This window comes from Nelusetta ayraudi, unplaced genomic scaffold (genome assembly GCF_046127955.1).
Source record: "Nelusetta ayraudi isolate G7.1 ecotype Tasmania unplaced genomic scaffold, CSIRO-AGI_Nayr_v1 ptg000007l, whole genome shotgun sequence".
In the NCBI taxonomy this organism is placed as follows: Eukaryota; Metazoa; Chordata; class Actinopteri; order Tetraodontiformes; family Monacanthidae; genus Nelusetta; species Nelusetta ayraudi.
Genome location: NW_027466057.1, coordinates 152,409 through 172,943, shown reverse-complemented (window position 1 = coordinate 172,943; position 20,535 = coordinate 152,409). Strand labels below are relative to the sequence as shown.

At 48.5% G+C, this 20,535-nt stretch overlaps 1 protein-coding gene across 18 annotated transcripts in view; it reads left to right on the top strand.

Moving 5' to 3' along the window:
- Positions 1-20,535, top strand: part of tnika (TRAF2 and NCK interacting kinase a) — a 58,491-nt gene that overhangs the window by 14,181 nt on the left and 23,775 nt on the right. For all 18 annotated transcript variants that reach the window (XM_076017623.1, XM_076017629.1, XM_076017624.1 and 15 more), the window contains exons 3-8: positions 15,915-15,971; positions 17,071-17,196; positions 18,203-18,313; positions 19,083-19,173; positions 19,624-19,754; positions 19,856-19,910. In XM_076017623.1, the coding sequence (XP_075873738.1) occupies positions 15,915-15,971; positions 17,071-17,196; positions 18,203-18,313; positions 19,083-19,173; positions 19,624-19,754; positions 19,856-19,910 (571 nt within the window). The remainder of the gene's footprint in view (positions 1-15,914; positions 15,972-17,070; positions 17,197-18,202; positions 18,314-19,082; positions 19,174-19,623; positions 19,755-19,855; positions 19,911-20,535) is intronic.

Genomic DNA, 20,535 nt, shown 5'->3' with positions numbered 1-20,535 from the left:
CTCTTCAATATTTTTCAATACTTAAAGATTAAAAAAAAAAAAAGTTTTCTTATTTTTGACCTTGTAACAGACGCTTCCGCGCGTTACAAATGCTCAGGCTAGGCGACTCAAATGAGGAAACGGAGGCAAAAGAATCGCAAAGTTGCGAGCACTCATGAGAACTGTGCGGCAGCTGTTAAGATCACAGACTGATCATTTATTTATGAAAATGGCTCTGGCTTCTTTTTTTTTGCGTTTTCTTCCCGCTATGCAGGCAGAAGGGGAGATAACGTCAAGCTCTCCGTCTGAGTTCATAGAGACATTCAAAGGGGGAAGGAATTTTTAATACAACCTGCTACAGGTAATATTTCTGCTTTAAAAGCTCTGGAGTGGCCAAATGAACAAGATTTGTGGCGGAGGGAGCCTTAATATATATATTTGATATATATATTTACACACACATACACATATATATATGTGTGTATATATATGTATGTATGTATGTATGTATGTATATATATATATACATATACATATATGTATGTATGTATGTATGTATGTATGTATGTATGTATGTATGTATATATATACATATATGTGTATATATATGTATATATATATATATATGTATGTATGTATGTATGTGTATATATATATATATATATACACACATATGTGTGTATATATATATATATATATACATATATGTATTCATCGTACTCCTGGGCAGCGGCGTAAAAAGCGGATTCTCTGTAAACTGGCAGCGATTTTGCTCCCACACGGACGCCGAGCCACTTGAGCGAAATGCCATCTATTTAAAATTCCTCACGCGGCCGAGGCCCCCCCCCCCCGAACCCCCCTCATCCCTCCTCCCCCCCCCTTCCCGTCCCCCGTCTGGAGGGATCAAGCGCTGGCGAAGCGGCGGAACCTCTCCGTCACTCAGATGATAAATTGACCTTCAGCCGAGGCCGGTGTGGGCGAGGTGACGGTCGCGGCGGCGGCGGCTCCGGCTGCTGCTGAAAACCGCTCCAGACACTTGTCATGTCAGGGAAAATCACACCCGGGGCCGGATCGATGAGCTCGGTGCGGGCGACGACGGGAGGCAGAACAGACGGGAAGATTATCGCCGGTCAGCCGGGCCACAAACGAGGGTTCGCTCCCCGTTTTGAATGTAGAAACGGCTGAGATGTGCTCAGCGGCTCTGATCCGTCTGTGAACGCGGACTCGAGCTCTTCCTTGACTTGTTCTTTTTTTTGGTTTTGCAACAGCTTTGGCGTTTAAATTACCGATAAAAAAAAACAACAAAACTAACTCCGCGGCAACTCCTCCATCAAAGCTTGCCTTCAGCCGCGAGCTTTGATTTGTCGGAAAAATGTGAGCGGATAAATTGAAAAGGTCACCCGTGTTAACGGGAATAATCGGAACTACAAATTACAGGCAATCATATTTCGCTCTAACCCAAAACCAAATTATTCATGCTGGCAGACAAATCCAGGCCACCCTTTGAGCTGATTTATATTTTAATAGGTTGGCGGGATGAAGTCCTATATGCAACTGGTGCATTGAAATCAAAACAAACAACCTGGCACAGCTGCTCACGCGTCAACCCTGAAATCTTGGTCATTCATGCCGCGTGTCAGAGTTTCTCCATTTCCCGTCGACGTTGTAACAAAGTCGCTTCCTGTGCAAATGCAGAGGCATCGCATCGGTGGTTATCACCATCAGCCGCATTAGACAGACAGGCGGTTCAGCCAGCCACCTCCACTGCCCCGGCTCCTCTCTAAAAACACTTTCAATGGGCTGGCTGCCACTACTCTGCTTTTATCTATATTTATACTGCTTATACATTTACTTTTAATGCTATTTTTTTATTTTGTTTATTTATTTATTTTTGCAACAATGCGAGCCTGGTACATTCAGGTGGAGCCGGAACTGCTTGTGCAGCCGTGCGTGATCCTCATGTGCAATTACACAGCATTTAAATTGTGCAAAACATCCTGTGTTACACTGTTCTTCTTTTCGATTGTCATTTTCTCATGTTGGACTGCAGTGGAAGCGGCTTATGACTTATTCAAAGAAAAGATCCTCAAGAGTCATCCTGAAAGCAGCACATTTAGCCCTCTGTTTACTGCCTCCCACAGGGGTCCCAGCATCACGGGCCTCGGTGGATGTCCCTCTGCCTCAGAGAGTGCGACAAGCACCTGCCTGGGCTTGCTGTCTCTAGCCTGGGGGCGCTATTACGGAGTTGTCGCTGCCCTCTGTGACATCACAAAAGCCCCATTTCCTCAATTGTGTTTTAGCAGACACATTCTTTAAAGCGGAGACGGCCGTTTCTCACTTCTGGGGTGCACGCCAGCAGGTTTCTTTTGAAGAGGCACTGTGCGTCATACGGGACCTTTAACATCAAAAGCGGCTTTAACGATGGAGACGATAACTGGCTGGGTTTTTTTTGGTTTTTTTTTTTTTTTTTGCCTCATAGCTGCATTTGTGCCGATCTGTCCGCCACTGATAACAACCTCGCATCAGCACTTCATACATCCTATCTGGTGGAACGGTCCGGATCTGCTCCACAGCGTTCTCTGTCTGCCGTTCCAGTTCCGGGTCCACCCGAGGTGTCTGCTTCTGTCTGGCTGTTCCTGGTGGTTGCACTGCCTCAGTTGGAAGTGTGGGGGGGGGGGGTTTGCCGGAGAACAGTGATAGACACGCCACTGCTTCAGTGCCCGTATCTTCCTCTGCTTCTTCCTCCCTTCTCTCAGCTTTCTTTAATCAATATATAATCATGGTTTCTGTTTTGTTGTCCATAGTTTTTTCTTTTCTTTTTTTGGCGGGTGGTGGTGGATTGGATTGGAAGTTCCCTGGTGAGTTGTACTTAAGGGAGCAGCCTGTGCCTACAGTATGCATGTATATATATATATATATATATATATATATATATATATATATATTTTTTTTATGTAGAGAGAGAGGGAGAGCGAGATCCTGGCGGTCTCTCTAAAAGAGCCATAAATAGAGAACATGGGTAATGCTGAATAATTAAACACCTTCCCTCGCCATCTTCCCTTCTCCCAAAGCTTCCCACTCATCTCCATCATCCCCCTCTTCATCCCCGTCTCCGTCCGTCTTGTCTCGCGGCAGCGAGTCCTACCCCCTGCCTTTCTCATCCCAGCTCTCTTTCCATTGTATCTCGTTTGTGTTTTTTGTTGTTGTTGGTGCTTCTGCTGTTGTTTTTGTTGTTGGTTGCCTGTAAATATTTAATGGGACTTATGGGAACAATGTTTTTCCTCTCGCCGACGAAAAAAATAAGAGGCGCTCGTCGCTTTGCAAAGAGCCCAAAGAAGACCTCCGTCCAGACCGGCTCGCCGACTTATTGACGGACGGGCTCATTGATTGGCTAACTGATTAATCACAGCTCCTCATTCGTTCCCGCCGGGGTCATTTTTCTCCGAGATGGATCCAAGGACAAGTCGGAGGGGGGTAGTGTGTGTGTGTGTGTGTGTGTGTGTGTGTGTGGTGGGGGTGGGGGGGTGGTTACTAATCATCCTTTGCCCACCAAGATGAGAGGATTCTTGTCGTCTTCCCGGGAAAAAATAGCAAAATAAAATCCAGCGGGTTGGTGTGTGTTTACGCACTTGGATCCCCCTCCTACTTTTGTGTGTGTGTGTGTGTGTGTGTGTGTGTGTGTGTGTGTGTGTGTGTGTGTGTGTGTGTGTGTGTGTGTGTGTGAGAGACTCTGCTGTCACCATGCAGGATGCAGAGACGGAGGGAGGAGGAGAAAAAAGAAAAAGAAAAAGCGGCCAATCTTTTCTCTCTCTGATGACATCCATTCTGCACCTCCTCGGGCAAAGTGCTCTGCACACTCTTAAAATATTCACCAGTGACTCTGAGACACACACACACACACACACACACACACACACTTACGCAGAGTGACGGCGGTTGGGGACACGAGCCGTACGGGGCTTTTATGTGCTCGCCCGCTGTGGCAGCGACTCTTTATAAAAGCAGCTTTTTGCGGTCGCCATTTAGCTGAACCCGTGTGTATTGGTGTGGGTGGTGGTGGGCGGGGGGTTGGCAGAGCTGTGCCATGTGACCTGACATGAAGTGGCAGGCGGACGGGCACCTGGCAGAATCTCCTTCGCTGACGGCACCCGCAAAGAATTCGTGAAGAGACGCGGCGGCTGCAAAGTGGAGGCGATTGTTTTTGCGCCGCTGCCGACACAAAGAACCAGGAAGTGGATGAAAGCTCCGAAGCCCTTTTTCATTTTGCTGCCGTTTCAAACGCGCCCACTGCGTTACAGCGTCGAACGCAGCAGGCGGTATGTAGGGCACGATGCCTGGTGCGTTCGACGGCACCGCGGCTCCCCCCCCACCCCCCCCGCTGTCATTTTGTGGTAATTTTAGTTGCTTGAAGCGCCTTTTATTTTTGATCATGCAAAACAGAATTAAACAGTGGCCCGGCTAGCGGCTAACGGCTAACGCAGCCGGGGCGCTTTTGGCCTGAATTTAAAGTAAATAATTAAATAAATACAAAGAATTGGGACGAGTGATTCATTCTTGGATCTTCAGAGTTGATCGGAGGAAACGTGAGAGGGGAAGCGCCTGCGTACCGAGACGCGCAGAAAATAGACTCGCTGGCATATGTTGTGTGTCACTGCACTCAAAACTAAGAAAAAAAGAGAAAGGCTAGCTCCCTGGGCTTCCATTTGGCTCTGGATACATTATGTAATATGTTACCTAAGAACACTATGCATTGTGGGAAAATGGTACATAAGAGAGTCGGGTCAAACGCATGCTGTGAGATTTTTTTTAGTTGACGTCGGTTTTTTTTGTCATCCTCCTGCCTCACTTTTGTTTGCCGACTCTGAGGCTCAATGTCTTCTGGCTATAGAAAATACAAAAAAAACCCAACGTTGTATTCTCTATTTCTATTCAGTCCCTAACCCAAACCCAAAGAGAACTAACTTTTAGGTCTTGCACCCCGCTTGAGTTTTCCTACCGTGTTATACGAGTGATAAATTTGACTTTTAAATTGCTTCTTTTCGGCACAACATAAACAGCCTCCTCCTAATTAGATACAAAAATAAGCGGCAACAAAGGCAAAGTGATACTACGATGGAAGGCCGACGTCACTTTTTCCCCCTCACTGTTTGGCTTTCCAAAACTCCTCTCAGCCAGCGTCTCTCTGCAGGGAAGCAGATCAAACAGGGAGTCTTTGAATTAATCTCTCATTACAACTCAACTAGCAATTTCACAAGCAAGTGCCGAGCGCTTTGTTTCCAACTAAATATTGTGGCTTCTCCCTCCCCTTCCCTTCAAGTCTCCCGTGCTCCATTTGTGCAGGAGGCTTATTTCACTGAGACATAGTGTTTATTTTCAATCCAGCATCAGCACTAGCTTTCAGATCCAACAGCAAGACCATCCCCCGTTACCTGTTATTTTTCTTTTTTTGTTTGTTTTTTTATTTGCAGCTTTGCTTAATCAGACATTTCGTTGTGCGGTCCGTACGTTTCCGCTGTAATGTCGCTGTTCCGTTACAAAACTCTCGGCTCACGGCCACTGGGATGTAAAATAACATCGCTGTTAAAGGCCGACGTTGTTCTCCAATGTGAGCGACGACAACCTCCAGCCTCCAGAGCCACGGCAACGGCCGCTTTCCTCTGCGTTTGTTAATAATTAATTGTGCTTTTTAGCTTGCTAATTAGCGAAGTAGGTCAGTTGACGCCTCGACGTGCCTTCGTATATAGTGTGTATCTATAGAAATATGTGGACACAATTTACGGCGCGGTGCTCGAGAGAGGAAAGGCCTCGTTAGATTTGCAGACGACACTGAACCGTTGCTTTCTCAGTCACTGTCGAGGCGAACAAGCACCTTGAAAGGAGGACGATTGCTGTGGAGTTGTCGCGTTAGCCTTAGCGCTCTTGCGCATGCCACAAATGTGGTTTCACTGACGGAGACGTCTCATTGGTTGCTTTTTTTAAACTCCGCTGGAGTCACGTCTCTGCATCCTCTACCGTCTGGTCGTGTTGTACAGAATTGGCAAATAATCCAAAAATGTCGGCCTGCTTTGTTAGCATAGTGCTAAAGCTGAAGCTAGTTGAATTTACGTTCGTCCGTTATCCGCCATCGTTGCAGTTGTCCACACTCCCGACACAGTGTCAACCCCCCCCGCCCCCCCCCCCCCGCCGCCGAGCCGCTGTTGGGTTGTCCTCGTCGTTGTTGTTGTTGTTGTTGTTGTTGTCGTCGTCTGTCTGACTGCATCACACTCACGCACACATTTCAGTCTCCCGACTCCTCATGAATGAACTGTGAACCGTGACCGAGGTGGATGTCGCTTGTTACCGTGGGAACAGCAGATGTGCTCCTTCTGCCTGCGCGCACACACGCGTGCACACACACACACACACACACACACACTCACACACAGTCACACACACCCTCGCCCAACATCACACCTGGCAGCGTGTTCATTAGCCTACATCCTCTCACTTTCTCTCTCTCTCTTTCTCTCTCCCTCTCCCTCTCTCTCCCTCTCGCTCGTCTTTCCCCCAAGGCCACACGCCCCACTTACCCACAATGCACTCCTGCCACCCCAGACTGGGGTCAATTAGCAAAGCCTGATGTCAATAACAATCTCTCATCCTCTCTCTGTCCCGTTCCACTGTACCCGCCCTCCTCACCCAGCCTGGCTCAGATCTATCCCTCATTGATAGCGTGTAAAGAGCCATTAAGCTGCGGTTTTAGACACTCCTCGATGCCTCCGTCAATAATTTTTGTCAGCTCTGATTTTTATTTTAATTTGTTTCTGTTCCTTCTCCTTACTCTCAGCTCCAGCTTTTGTTTTTTCTTTCTTTCTTCTTCTTTCCCCACCTCTATCAGAGCGTCCTCCTCTATTCATCTTCCCCGTCCTTCTCCACGCCCTCGCTCTGCTCCCTCCCACCCGCAGTCGCTCCAGTAAATCAGGCTGGCTGTTGGTTTGACCTCCGGGGCCGCTGGAGCGTGACGCTCATGTGCTGAACCTGCCTCTTTTTTTTTTTTTTATATACCTCCTCTCCCTTCCTTGAGCAGCGTTTTTTTTTCCTTTTCCCTCCTCGTTGTCTTTTAGCCGTCAAGCTCCGTTTCCCCCCGGCTCAAGCTGAGTTTTGTTTCTCCGCTTGCTTTTTTTTTTTTTTTTTTTTTTTTTAGTCAGCAGTTTAGTTTTGATTGGAGAGCTAAGAGGGTGAGCGGCCGGGTCAACAGCGAAGAGAGTGAATTAGACGGCCAGTGCTCCTGTGAGTTAACCTGTGTGAATGAGTCAGTGAGGTAATAAGTTGTGGAGCTGAGAGACTTTTTAAATATAAAATTCTCCAGCCATTCAGAAGAATGGAAAAAAAAAAAAGTACTTTACTGGCCACGTAGATGCAATGCATCCTTGGTCACCTTGAAAACTGTCCGTCAGTCACTATAGTGAGCTCAAGCATTGATGAAATGTAACTGGTCATTGCATTGGTGTCGTCATTGGATTCTAATCTGACAATAGCTATGTTTACATGGGCACCATTAATCGGAATAAAGGCCCAATCAGATTAAAAGTGCTTCATGTAAGCACGTCAATCGGATGATTCTGATCCGATTCGGCCCATTCGGCAGAGAGGTGTTTTAAACCAATGATTATTCCGAATGGCGTCCATGTACACAGCCATTCGGGTTCCGTCTCCCTGGTTGGGGTAAAATTATCTCCACTGTTACAGCGTGACGTGTAAACAGTGGGTTTGGAATTTACGATCGACCGAGGTCTAGATCAAATTGGAGAAATTTGCGCAGGTAAACGTAGCTACTGTTCAATGGAAAAGGCCGGAAAGTGAATCTAAATCAAGTCTCTCGACGTTTGTTTACTCTCGTAGGAAGGCCTCCTCGTCCTGGATGTGGTCGTCATCATTTTTTGTACCTAATCGCCCCCCCCCCCCGGCTCCCGCCGACCCCCCTGGCCCTCTCGAGATTAGCCCGTTTCCCGGACTGTTTGTGCGACCGCCGGCCCGTTAATTAGCTTGTTTTCAATGCGAGCCGGCAGGTTAATGAGCAGCTACATTTCACGCCGCTGACAGATTATGCCTTCGACAGGCTCGAGCGCCGATAACGCCGGTTCACTCAGAGTGGAGTCGACGCCTGACCGCCGCATAACTCCCCCGCAGCCCCGCCCCCCTCCCCTTCCGTCCCTGTCCTTGTCAATAAAAGCTCTCCGGATTGGCCGGCAGAAACTCAGTTTCTATCAGTTTCATCGCCTCTTCTTCCTTTCGCATCCTCTTCCCTTTCAACCCTCTTCCTGTGCGCCTCTCCCTTCGTCTCCAGCGACTTCGCTCGCACCTCCCGTCCCTTTTTAAATCTCTCGGCGTCTCAGCCTGCCTCTCCTCTCGTGTGCGAGTGTGCGAGCAGCCTCCGGGCGCCTCTATATTTCCCGGGCAAGTGCGCCGGGAGATTGGAATGGAGGCCTTTGTCACATTTATTTACTGCCTCGCTGATTCCACAGCGGCTCCAGTGTGTGTGTGTGTGTGTGTGTGTGTGTGTGTGTGTGTGTGTGTGTGTGTGCGCTTGTCTGTGTGTGTTTGTGTGTGTGTGTTTTTGTGTGTTTGCGCGCGTGAAGGTGAAATTATTGCAGGTGTTTGGCTCGCAATGAGGTGTGCCTCCGCCCACCAGCCCTTATTTCTGTCGGGGTCTTTAAGGCCACAGCTGCATGCGTTCGCCCAAACAAGGCCTCACTCTGCTGGGCCTCGCCGCGTCCAGCCGCCAGCTGTTGATAGGAGGTCGCCGAGCGCGACGGCCGCCTGTCTGAACTCCGCCATGCCGAACCGCGGCCGGGAGGGCGCTCTGACGGAGGGGAGCCCGTCGGAAAAAAAAAAAAAAACAAGAGGAGGAGACAGAAAGAGGAACAGCGTCAAGAGAACGCCCATAGGGGAACATCCCACAGAGCACAGGCTCCGCCCCCCCCTCCGTCCGCCCCAACCCCACCCCCCGACACTGTTACCATGCTGGCTGGTGCCGCCGCCACTGAAATTCCCCTTGGTTGGTTGGTTGGTTGCGCGCATTTGTTTTCTTTTTCAAATCGGCGCGTGCACACGCTTGTGTTGGCGTGGGCGGATTACCATGACGGCACAGATTAGGATTATGGCGTGACCCATTTCCCTTTGACAAAAGCTGGCAGCAACACAATCTGGCAATCTGTTCCACTGTGCAAATGTGTGGATTTTATGGCCTTGTTTTGTGTTTCCACCGGGGCCAGACAGGGACCTGCGCAGTCGTTGGAACGTTGTCGGTGCACAGTTACCAGATGTAAAAAATAAATAAATAAATAAATAAAGGCTTTTCACTATGTAGCCCAACTCTACATCCATTTAGCCATTTGGCTTCCCATTAGAGCGTTCAGTGTTGGCTACTAGGGCTCCTTGGACTTCAGGTTAAAGGAGGTTGCTGTGCTGACAAGGAGTGATGAGGATGCAGCGGCCTCACAGGACAGGAGTGCAGGAGATCCAGCAGCTTCCGGATCATCACATCAAAACATTCGACCCACAGTCGTCAGAAAACAAAGATGCGTTGCATCAAGTGATTATTAACAATTATTATCTAATTAGCCGGCCATAAGATTATTGTAATAAAATGCAGAAGAAGTCTCCCTGGTAAAAAAGCAACAAGTGAAGATGATATTTGGGATTCGTGTTTTGGTTGTTAGTAGTGGCCCCTGTTTGTCTAATGTTTGTTTCATGGAAGAGAGAAGGAATATTTTTCTGTATCCGAATCGGTTCACCTGGATCTCGTCATTGTTTGTAGTAGCCAAGTTGTTGTTGTTCACACACTAAAAACGATTTCATAAATGTGTTTCAGCTCTGCCTGCTGTTTAAAGGAAGTTTCCAAGGTGACTTCTGGTCAAACTTGGGGAAACTCGGGGGAAAAAAAAAAATTGCGATATGGGTTTTAGTGCGACAGCTTTGAGAAAGGTAATGAGCTCCCGCTTGCAGAGTCCATCTGATTGCGCCACCCTCTGTAATGAGGCTGCGCTCCTTCCCTCAGACTGCTCGCTCGCTTTATTGTTAATCGTGAAACCGGGATCTGTTTCCCGACCTGGCTGGCTGGCCCGGCAGGCTGCACCAAGGACGTGGAGGCGGTGAAGTCGCCTCGCTGCTCGTCCTGGAACTTGTTCGCCCAAACAAGCCTGTCCTCCCTCATCTCACCCCCCCTAACCACCCCTTTCCCAGCCTCTTTTCCCCAGCAGCTACTTTCCCATATCGGGACAATAGCCTTGAGCTCGCTGTCTTCTTTCCGCGTGTGTGCGTGCGCGCGTGTGTGTGTGTCTGTGTGTGTGTGTGTGGCAACGAGCGTTTGTGTATGTTTATTTAAGTGTCTTGCCCACCGTACTCCGGCCAGCCTCACAGGACTGTTGCTAGGCTACGCTAGGAAGTGTCCTGCATGGTAAATGTGTTTAGAAGTAGGCCGTTTGACTGTGTATGTGTGTGTGTGTGTGTTGGGGGGTGAGGGTGGGGGTGGGGGGTTTCAGTGCTATTTACTTGACAAGGGCATGCTGTTAAAGCATTTCTTCCTCTCTCTCTCTCTCTCTCTCTCTCTCTCTCTCTCTCTCACTCTCTTACACACACACACACACACACACACACACACACACACACACACACACACACACACACAAGCTTATATATCAGGATGTCCACCCGCAGGTTGTATTAAGGCGCTGGCTGTCAGGTTGCTCTCGTCTAAGTGGGGCTGCAAGCCCCGATTGATAAAGAGCCTTTTGGACTTGTTTTCTTTGTGTGTGTGTGTCTTTGTGTGTGTGTCTTTTTTAACTGCTTAATAAAGCAGTAGAAACTGCAGTTGCAGCAATTGGACAAAACAAACAAAAAAACAGTTCCACTGTTCACCAAAAAATGTTGCATGTCGCATCTCTGACTCTTTTGCAATTCTTGTCCTAATAGCTCTGGCCGCACCTTTTGAGGCAACATATAACAAATATGTTTGCTCTTTATTGTTTATTTGGGCTCCAGTGGAGCAGCCCTGCAGCATTAGTTCTCCCATCCATCCATCCATCCATCCATCCATCCATCCATCCATCCATCCATTCATCCATTTTCAATACCCGCTTCTTCCTGCACTCAGGGTCGCGGGGGTCTGCTGGAGCCTCTCCCAGCTGTCATAGGGCGAAGGCAGGGTGACACCCTGGACAAGTCGCCGGTTCTTCACAGGGCCTCACATGCATGTTTTTGGACTGTGGGAGGAAGCCGGAGAACCAGGAGAGAACACACGGACACAGGGAGATCATGCAAACTCCACGCAGGCCCGGAATCGAGGCGGCAGCGCTAACCACTGCGCCACTGTGTCGCCCGATTAGTTATCTCAAAAAAGAAAAAAAAGAAAACCTCACAAATCCCCCAAATTCTTTCCAATGCATTTTAATTTAATACATTTGTTAAAACGTGCTATAAAGAATAATGTGAAATGTCATTACACCGCTCTGACTTTAAGCCTCCGGCGACGTCAGCTGATTGAGTGTCAGCCATTTTCCTCCTTACTTTCAGTGAGCGGGAGAAAGTAGAAGCCGTTTGTTTCTCCTTCTCGTGGCCTCTGTGGGGTGGATTGAGGCGTAGAGGAGGGAAAAAAGAGAAAAGGTCCAAAAATCTTCCACCAATAGAGGAGCGGGCTGACCCGCGGGGATAATGCCGAGTAATGACTCCTCGGTGCCGCAGCTGCCAGGAGGCTGATTGGAGATCAGTTCAGTATCGGTTTGCTGTCTCCATCGCAGCGCTGACCATCCAGCCGTGACAAACAGAGGGAATTTGGTGTGTTATCGCTCCCGCACACCTGTGTGTGTGTGCGAGCGTGTGCGTGCTTGTGTGTGTGCGGCGGAAAGACATATTTAGTCAAAAACACCTTTCCAGGATTAAGGATGAAAAAACAAAAGGAAGGAATGAACGAAAGGGATACTCTTTAAGCTAAATTGAAATGTCACCGCGAGGGTTGACGTTAATACGGCTCGCTTTCGCTGTGAGAGCAGAAAGCACCGAGTGAAAGTCTCGCATTTGAACTCACCATTTGTTTTGCACAGGAGGCTTTGACGCGCGTGTCGTGTAGTTTGCTTGTCGAGCCGAAACACCGCTTTGCTGACATGTTCTCGCGAAAGGCCCCGCTCATTCGTCTTTCTTTTTCCTCCCCCCTCCCTCCTCGGGCTCCTGTCCCCCCCCCCCCCCGAACGGCGAGGCTTGAGGGAGGGAGGGAGGCAGGCGGCAAACACAAGGGGGCGAAGGAAAAAGCGAGCGAGGCGTCTTGAGAGGAAATCGAGGGAAGTGGGGCGGAGCCTAAGAATAATGAGAGGCGTCAGGAGGAAGTGGGGAGAAGTCCAGAGTTGGCTGGATTAATGGGAGGGATGAAGAATCAGAGGGACGAAAATGCAGATCTGGGTCAGAGGCTCAGTCGGCGATGGAGCGGATCTCATGGCTCGCGTCCTCTCAGTGTCCCAGTGGGACACACGGGGCGAATGTTGAACGAAGATAAGACGGACGGTGACACGGCGACTTCTTAACCTGCGTCTGCTTCCACTGTTCCTGACGTTATCTCTGCCAAGGGGTCACGTGGTCTCGGCGTCAACATCATACCGTTGCATATGTGACAAGTGTGGACGTGAACTTAAAGGTAGCGGGTCTGAATCGTCCATGCGCCACTTTAGCTTTGCTATAAATGGCGAGGTAGCAGCAGAAATGGGCGAGTCGCACGTAGAAAGTGAAAACGTGAAGAAATTGTAGGTGACACAATTACGTTCATTGCTAATGGTAAAAAAAGAAGAGTAAGCGGTCAGTAACACAGTCACTGTTATTGTTTAGGATTGTCAATTAAATTGCTACCAGGCAAGATTCAGCGCAATTTCTTTTTCTTTCCCCTTTTTATTTTGCCTGCTTCTTTATCTTTGGAAAGTCAGAAGTTTCACCTTGTTCCAATTGTGAACCTCGTCTGGAGGGAAAAGAACTGCTAAATGTACCCCACACTGATGGCTTATCTTAAAGCACACGGCATAATCTTCACTTCTGTTTGCAGAACCTGCTATCGTAAATCCTAAAACGCTTTGAAAGACCACAAACATTTTTTTTTCAAGAATTTGTCCATTGATCCCAATCCGGTAAGATTTAGTTTAATCTATGACCTAAATAAGTCACCTGTTGTGCGTGACGGACCCCCAGTGCAGACGTGACACTGGACCATATTTAGGCCAATACTGAGCCTGATTCACTCGGGTGCATGGACTGGTGGAAGCGCTTCAACCTCGACTCGGCCGCCAAACGACTGTTTGCCCAACACGCCCCTCCAGTGTGTCGCATCAGTGGGATCATTTTACTGCTCCTGGGTCTAGTCAACAATCAACCGCCTCGGATTGTTACCCCTGTTCATTGCCGGCGAGATGGAGGCGAGCAGGAAGTGTTGTTTAAAGCCTGGGCAGCCGGGGGTTTTCTCTTGAAGTCACGATATATAGATAATGGTGTCATCGGTGTAGACTCGTAACTACAACCAGCAAGCCGGCGGAGGCGTTTAATAATGATTTTGTCTTTAATGATTTTTTTGTCTGTGTATGTTTCACAAGTTGGCTAAGAATAAGTCCCTGCTCGTCTTGAAGATGTTCCACCTTTGATCCGGCACGCACTCAAAGCCTCCGGACCAGTGAGAACAGACGCGGACAGACTACCGATCCAGTTCTGAAGGTTGATTGGCCCTAAAGAGGCCCCGAGGATATCGCCTTGAAATTGCTGCAGGCTTTTTTTTTTTTCTTCTCGCGAACCTCGCTGTACGTGCTGAGTTGGGGCAAGAGAGCGAAGCTGCCAATCCTCGGGGCGCAACCGCGACTTAATCACTCGCCGCTGTTTTGAGGTCAACAGATGTCGGACGTCTGGGGACGCGAACGGCTCTTTTAGCCGACAGCCTTCACACTTCGACATCCGCCCTCCTCTGCCCTCCTTCCTGCTCCTCCCCCTGCTAATCTTTGAATTTGCAACTACATTGAAGGGGATGAGCGATGAGATGAAGACGAGCGGTCGGTGGTTGCAATTTCCCCGGCCGGCGCTTCCTCCCGCGTTCATCCGTTTAATAACAGCCGGATGACACTGGTTGACGTGTGAGGGGATGAGGGTCGCCCAGGCGGCGGCGGCGGCGGCTCGCGGAAACACGCACGTTCATCCCGCCACTGATGCTCCGGCATCCAGGACGTGTTTGACACCTCGCAGTCCTTTCGTGGCGACTCTCTCATCTCTCCCTCGCCATATCTTCTCAGTGCGCGTGGGCGAGTGCGAAGAAGAGGGTTCTTCTTGGGCACGCGTGACGTTTAGCAAGTGAAGGGGAATCGTTTTTATGTCTTGTGTGTTCGCGTGTGTGAATGCGTGCGAGTGTGTCTGTGTGTCTGAGTTTCTGCCTGGTAAGTGGCTGTAATTCCATTGTTGGCCTCCCAACAAAGCCGGTCCTTGTGCTGGTGGAATTGGGCCACCGCTCTTGATCCCAATGAGAAATCCTTGTTCAAGTTCGTCCAGCTCTTTCACTCCCACAGAATCTGCTCTGTGTCTGAGGGGGGGAAAAAAGGAAACCGCAGATGATCACACAGCCGAGCCTCGCAGCACTGCTCAGCTTGCGTTCGTTTCAGTGTATTTTTGAGTGGATCGCCGCTGAAACTTTTTCTTTGCGAAAGACCTGCAGCTTTTTAATGAGAAAGTATAACTCATTGCCTTAAGATTTCATCCATTCGTGGGTCCTGACATCACCTGAGCTGACTCACCTGTGACTTCTGCCTTGAATTTAAACACACTGAAGCTACTACAGCTGGAGTGAGTACTGTGATACATTTTGTATTAAAACCACGTTCAGACAATGGGACCGTTTTTTCATTTTTTTGGCCGTGGCTTATTATTAAAAAGGCCCAAATTGACCTGATTAATCAGCCGACTGATTAATCAGTCCACCACAAACTGTTTAGACAGTGTAACAAAGTAAACTCAATTGATTGTTTTATCACTTTGGTTGACCCTCACAGTGTGAAAGTAATTGCTGTTGTAGGCCCGGGCATCTCACCGGACTGTTAGCATTGTTAGCTTATTGGGAGCGCAGCCACTCTTGCTTACAATTTGTTCGGTCCTTTGTGAAATATGCCCCAATGTGTTTTCTTTGTGTTTACTGTGAATATTTTTGTTTGTGTATGTTTTTGGGTGGTTGCATAGCCAATCAGAAAAAACGCCATATTTCGCTCCAGCTCCAGCAATTGATTTGTGTATAGCATTCTGCTAAAATAGATGCTTTGTTGGACTTTGCCTTGTGTCCCAATTTCTCAACTATCTGTTTTTGGAAAAGATTTTGAATAGAGAAGAATAGAGGAGAAGTAAAGGGTGGACCTTTCTAACTGACTGACTAGAGACTTACATTGCATCGCATTGCATTGCATTAAGGAAACGGCGTATGTGAATTTAGCAAAAAATGTGGGTACTTTAAATATTTATTTAAGAGGAAAAAAATTGTTTTTTTTTAATGACTAACATTCGGCTTCCTATTAGAGGTAATGGCTGATGGCAAAAAAAACAAGGCTATTAACTCTAATTTGGGTAATAAAAGCTGCAAAGCATCGCTTGTTTTCATTTATTTTGATTGGAGCAGAAACATTAATGACCTTTACTTCAAGAAAAAAAATACTCCTTTTATAAACCTTATAAACGCTTTAAAGCTTCTGCACTTGCCAGTTTTTAAAAAAAAAATATATATATATATTTTATTTTGCAATGTCATTGGAAAGTCCCCCAAATGTTTTCTACCATCTGTCCATGCGTCCAGCCTAACAGTGAAGATCTTGAGGAAAAACTGAAAGGTCAAATCTCTCTCCACTCTTTCTTTTGCCACTCGCGCTAACATTTTCTCGCTCTCTTGTCTCCGCTTTCACCAGGGTCGCCATGTTAAGACGGGGCAGCTGGCAGCCATCAAGGTCATGGATGTCACCGGGGTGAGACACACGCTTCACGTCAACACACACACACACGCGCGCGCGCAAACACACACACACACACACACACGTGCCACTCCCCCCCCAAAAACCCTCCCCATGCTGCGAATCATCTCAAGTGATTATACCGCCGTCCACTGTGTCATCTAATTATAAGCGATGAGTCAGTGCTGTGTGTGTGTGTGTGTGTGTGTGTGTGTGTGTGTGTGTGTGTGTGTGTGTGTGTGTGTGTGTGTGTGTGTGTGTGTGTGTCGGGCACGTGCGAGGCGTGATGTGATGGGGAGGAAATGAGGACAGGCCCATCGCCATGGTAATATTAGCCGGCAGGGCGTCGGCGGCGGCGAGGGGGGGGGTCTCGGCTCAGTTTGGAGACCCCCTCAGCTGGCAGCAAGACAATGGAGAAGCGCAGGAATGGGGGACGGACGGACGGACGGACAGATGAATGAATGAACTGGAGCGCGAGTGAATGAATAAATGAGAGGGGCTGGGGGGAGCGAGTGAATCGGCATCGACACAATAAAAGCAGCAATAAAGGGCAATAATTAGAATCATACGAGGGGCCAGACGCCTCTGAACGAGCCTCCGCTAAAGCGAAACAAGTGTTTCTCACGGCCGCCGCGCGCCAAATTGAGGCAATCACTGCCTAATCTGCCGATGGTGTACATAATGAATGAGAAATTGTGTTTATTTTAAAAAAAAAAAATTTTTTTGGTTGCAAGCAACTGCCACCCTAAAGGACTCGCTGCAGGCAAACTGCCTTTGCTTTTTTTTTTTTTTTTTTTTTTTTTTTTTTTTAATGCCGCTAACCCCTTGTAAATAACTGCAATTAAGGAGCGGTGTTGTTATTGTGCGATATTTAGAGCCCAGCTGCGTGCCCTCATTTTTCAGTGGGGGGTGGAGGAGGGAGGCGGGGGTCTAAATGGATTCATGAATGCAAATCCATCCATCTGACTTCGTTTCTTCATCATCAGCCTATTAAGAGGGTTTAGAGGGGGAGGAGGGGCATGAAAAAAGGGGGTCACGGTTAAACTCCTGTTGGTGTTTTTTTTTCTTTTTGTAATTTCGCTCTCTCTCTCTCTCTCTCTCCCTCTCTCGTCAGGATGAGGAAGAGGAGATTAAAGCCGAAATTAACATGCTGAAGAAGTACAGCCACCACCGCAACATCGCCACCTACTACGGAGCTTTCATCAAGAAGAACCCTCCCGGCATCGACGACCAGTTATGGGTGCGGCAGAACTTTGATTTTTTATTTTTTTTTCATCTGTCTGTGTGTGTGTGTGTGTGTGTGTTTTAAAAAATATATAAAGAATAATAATCACAAAGACTAATTAGTAGCAGCAGAACAGTTTGGTTTTAGAGGGCTACCGTGTGACAGTTGCAGCGTTTGCGTACAGTTGCACGTTCGTTTCGTAATACCACTGAAAATAAGTAAGCGTTGTTTTCTTCTGTTGTTATTTAGCATTTTAAAATGATATAAACCTTAGTTGGAATTTACTGCTGAGAGCAAAGTGTTTTTCCCACCATGAGGAGCTACCAAGAGTTCCGCAGGCGATCGTATCACCTGCAGTATACTTTCTTACCACTAGATGCTATCCATTCTGCCGCATGGGGCCTTTAATTTCTTTCTCATTTGGCCACAAAGGAAGCGGGAAGCGGGATTTGCTGGCGCTCATGGCGAGTGTGTCAGATGCAAAGCGTATGCAGCCGCCTGGCTGCAGCGATGAATAACGCGCTAACGTGATCTAAGGGAGCCCTCCGCTCTCGGATCCTGCAGCATTCATCACCCAGCAATTGAATCACGCACACACGAGGGGGGACGTACGCAAACGCGGCGCGCGGCGGCGGCTACTCGGATCTCCTGCATACATAATTCCCCCTGACTCAACAGTCTGCGCTTTCCCCCCCTCGCTTGCGTTCGTTAATGAGGAATCAGCGCCGGGCCCATGCCGGCGCCGCTCCTCTCATGTTTATGCACGCCGTGTTTGTGTTATGTTTGCTCCCCGGCCCGGGCGAGATTTTTTTTGTTTTTGTTTTTGTTTTTTTTGCTCGGGTGCAAAGTTCACGCTCTACCGCCTCCGCTCGCTCCGACCCGTCCCAGAAAATGTGTTTCGGGGACGCGTAGCTGTCGAAACGCGCCGTCGCAACGGGCAGCGACGCCTCTCGCCAGGAGTTGCGGCGTCGGGAAGGAACCTCGTGACGAGTGACCCGGTGACGACCTTGTTTGTTTGCAGCTGGTGATGGAGTTCTGCGGCGCCGGCTCGGTGACGGACCTGATCAAGAACACCAAGGGCAACTCGCTGAAGGAGGAGTGGACGGCGTACATCTGCCGGGAGATTCTCAGGGTGAGGGACCATGTTGTCCAACAGTGAAGCTTTCTTTGTACTTTGTCCTTTTCCTGTTCATAAATGCAACTTTTGCTTTGATATCCATTGATTATTTTCCATCGCCAGCAGCAGCAGCAGTTATAGCAGCAGCAGCAGTTGTAGCAGCAGCAGCAGCAGCAGTTGTAGCAGCAGCAACTGCAGCCTCTTTTTACATTTTTTTTTCATTCTTCCAAGTGCAGGGCAGACCTGAGATGCTATTTTCTAGACCTTTGTGCCACGCGCGGCTCTCCGATAGCGATCGCCAGCTGTTTGTGTTCTACCCTATCTGTGTGTTTGTGGTGTGTTTTTTTTATTACTGTCGTGGCGTGAGGCAATGAATTGAATCTTGCCGGCCCATCTTCCTCTGCCCGTCTGTTATCTCCGCTGCGATCCGCCACTTTATTGTGCTCAAACACAGGGCGGCAATATCGCCGAGTCGCAGCAGCTGCATGCGGCGCCGCTCTGAACTTCTGGCCAACAACGATTTCCTTCATTTTTTTTTTTTCCAACCCGTCATCTCTTCGTTGTTTCCTCTCATTCCGCTCTGACTCAGTCATCCTCTCTTTCCCTCCTCCGTTGACTTTTTCGCCTCTTTCACGTCTTCACAGCCCATTCTCTCCCGTTAAGCAAATAAAGAATGAATGCATGGCTGCTGACTTTTATCCCAACAACACCGACGACGACGGGCACGGAAACGACAGATAGAGGCGGCTGGTGTGTCACTCTGTGCCGTCTTGCCTCTGTGCAGGGTCTGACTCATCTCCATCAGCACAAGGTCATCCACAGAGACATCAAGGGACAGAACGTCCTGCTGACTGAGAACGCCGAGGTCAAACTAGGTCAGTCTGTCATCTTAGCCCGACTTGACAAACAGAAGGGGGGGGGGGAAGAAAAAAAAGAAGAAAAAAAAGGGAGCGTCACGTTTCAGATGTGTGTGTGTGTGTGTGTGTGTGTGCGTGCGTGGTTCATTTGATGCTTTTCCTGCCGACTCATCTCTCGGTCGCTCTGCCGTTGTGGTGCAGATTTCCAAAGGAAGAGCTCTATTTCCCCTTCTTCCTCTGTGTGTGTGTGTGTGTGTGTGTGTGTGTGTGTGTGTGTGTGTGTGTGTGTGTGTGTGTGTGTGTGCGGCGGCGGCGGCGGCGGTGGGGGGGATACTATTATAGCCTGGCTCATTCATTTCTATTTGGACTCCATTACTGAAGTTGCGCTGGTGTGTTTGGTTTAACACAAAAAACACCCAGTACAAAATTAATTTGTTTGTGGTGTTTTTTCTTTTTTCTTCCCTGCAGTGGATTTCGGCGTCTCGGCCCAGTTGGACCGAACGGTGGGAAGAAGAAACACATTCATTGGGACGCCTTACTGGATGGCACCCGAGGTCATCGCCTGCGACGAGAACCCAGACGCCACGTACGACTTCAAGGTGTGTCATCGAGCTCCCGGCGACTTGGAACTTGTTCTTTTTTTTTTTTTTGTCCTGTTGTGGCTCTTGTTCACTCACCTCATGTCTTACGTCGTTTGCAGAGTGACCTGTGGTCGCTGGGAATAACAGCGATAGAGATGGCGGAGGGAGCACCACGTACGTAGATCCTCATTAAGTGTGTGTTTGTGTGTGTGTGCCGCATCAGATAGAGCCAGTCAGGAGGCAGGATCGCCGTATCAGCCCAGGCTGATAAGGCCAAAGCGACGTCTTTGGTGATTGGTTGGACTCTTCGCGGAGGTTAATTGCAAATTAAAAGTTTTAACGACGTCTAAACACACGTTTGGCAGCTTAAAGGTCCCGGATTGGGCAAAATTCAGGAAACGAGGGAAGTGAACGTGCATTCCCCTGCACGATGCTCCCTTTCCCAGAAAGCACGTGTGATAAAGTGTGCACTTGTTAAAATTGGACGTTTACGACACCACAAAGGGCACGGCCAACTCTGCCGTCTTTCTCCTCCCACTCTGAGGTCTTGTTTTTCTGTCCTTCCAAACGTGAAAATTCCCAGCACAGCATCAGTTTCAGCAGGAGGCTGTAAACATAGAGCTAAATTTGTTGATGAGAGATCTTGAGGATTCTCCCCTGAAGTCTCAGATGAAAATGATAAAGATGGCTATCATGTGGGTCCTTAAAGGTTGTCACGACAGTCTCAGCTGATGTTTCGATCACGTCCGGGTCAGATTTTGTTGGTGTTTTTAACACAGACGGTTGGAAATATTGCCTC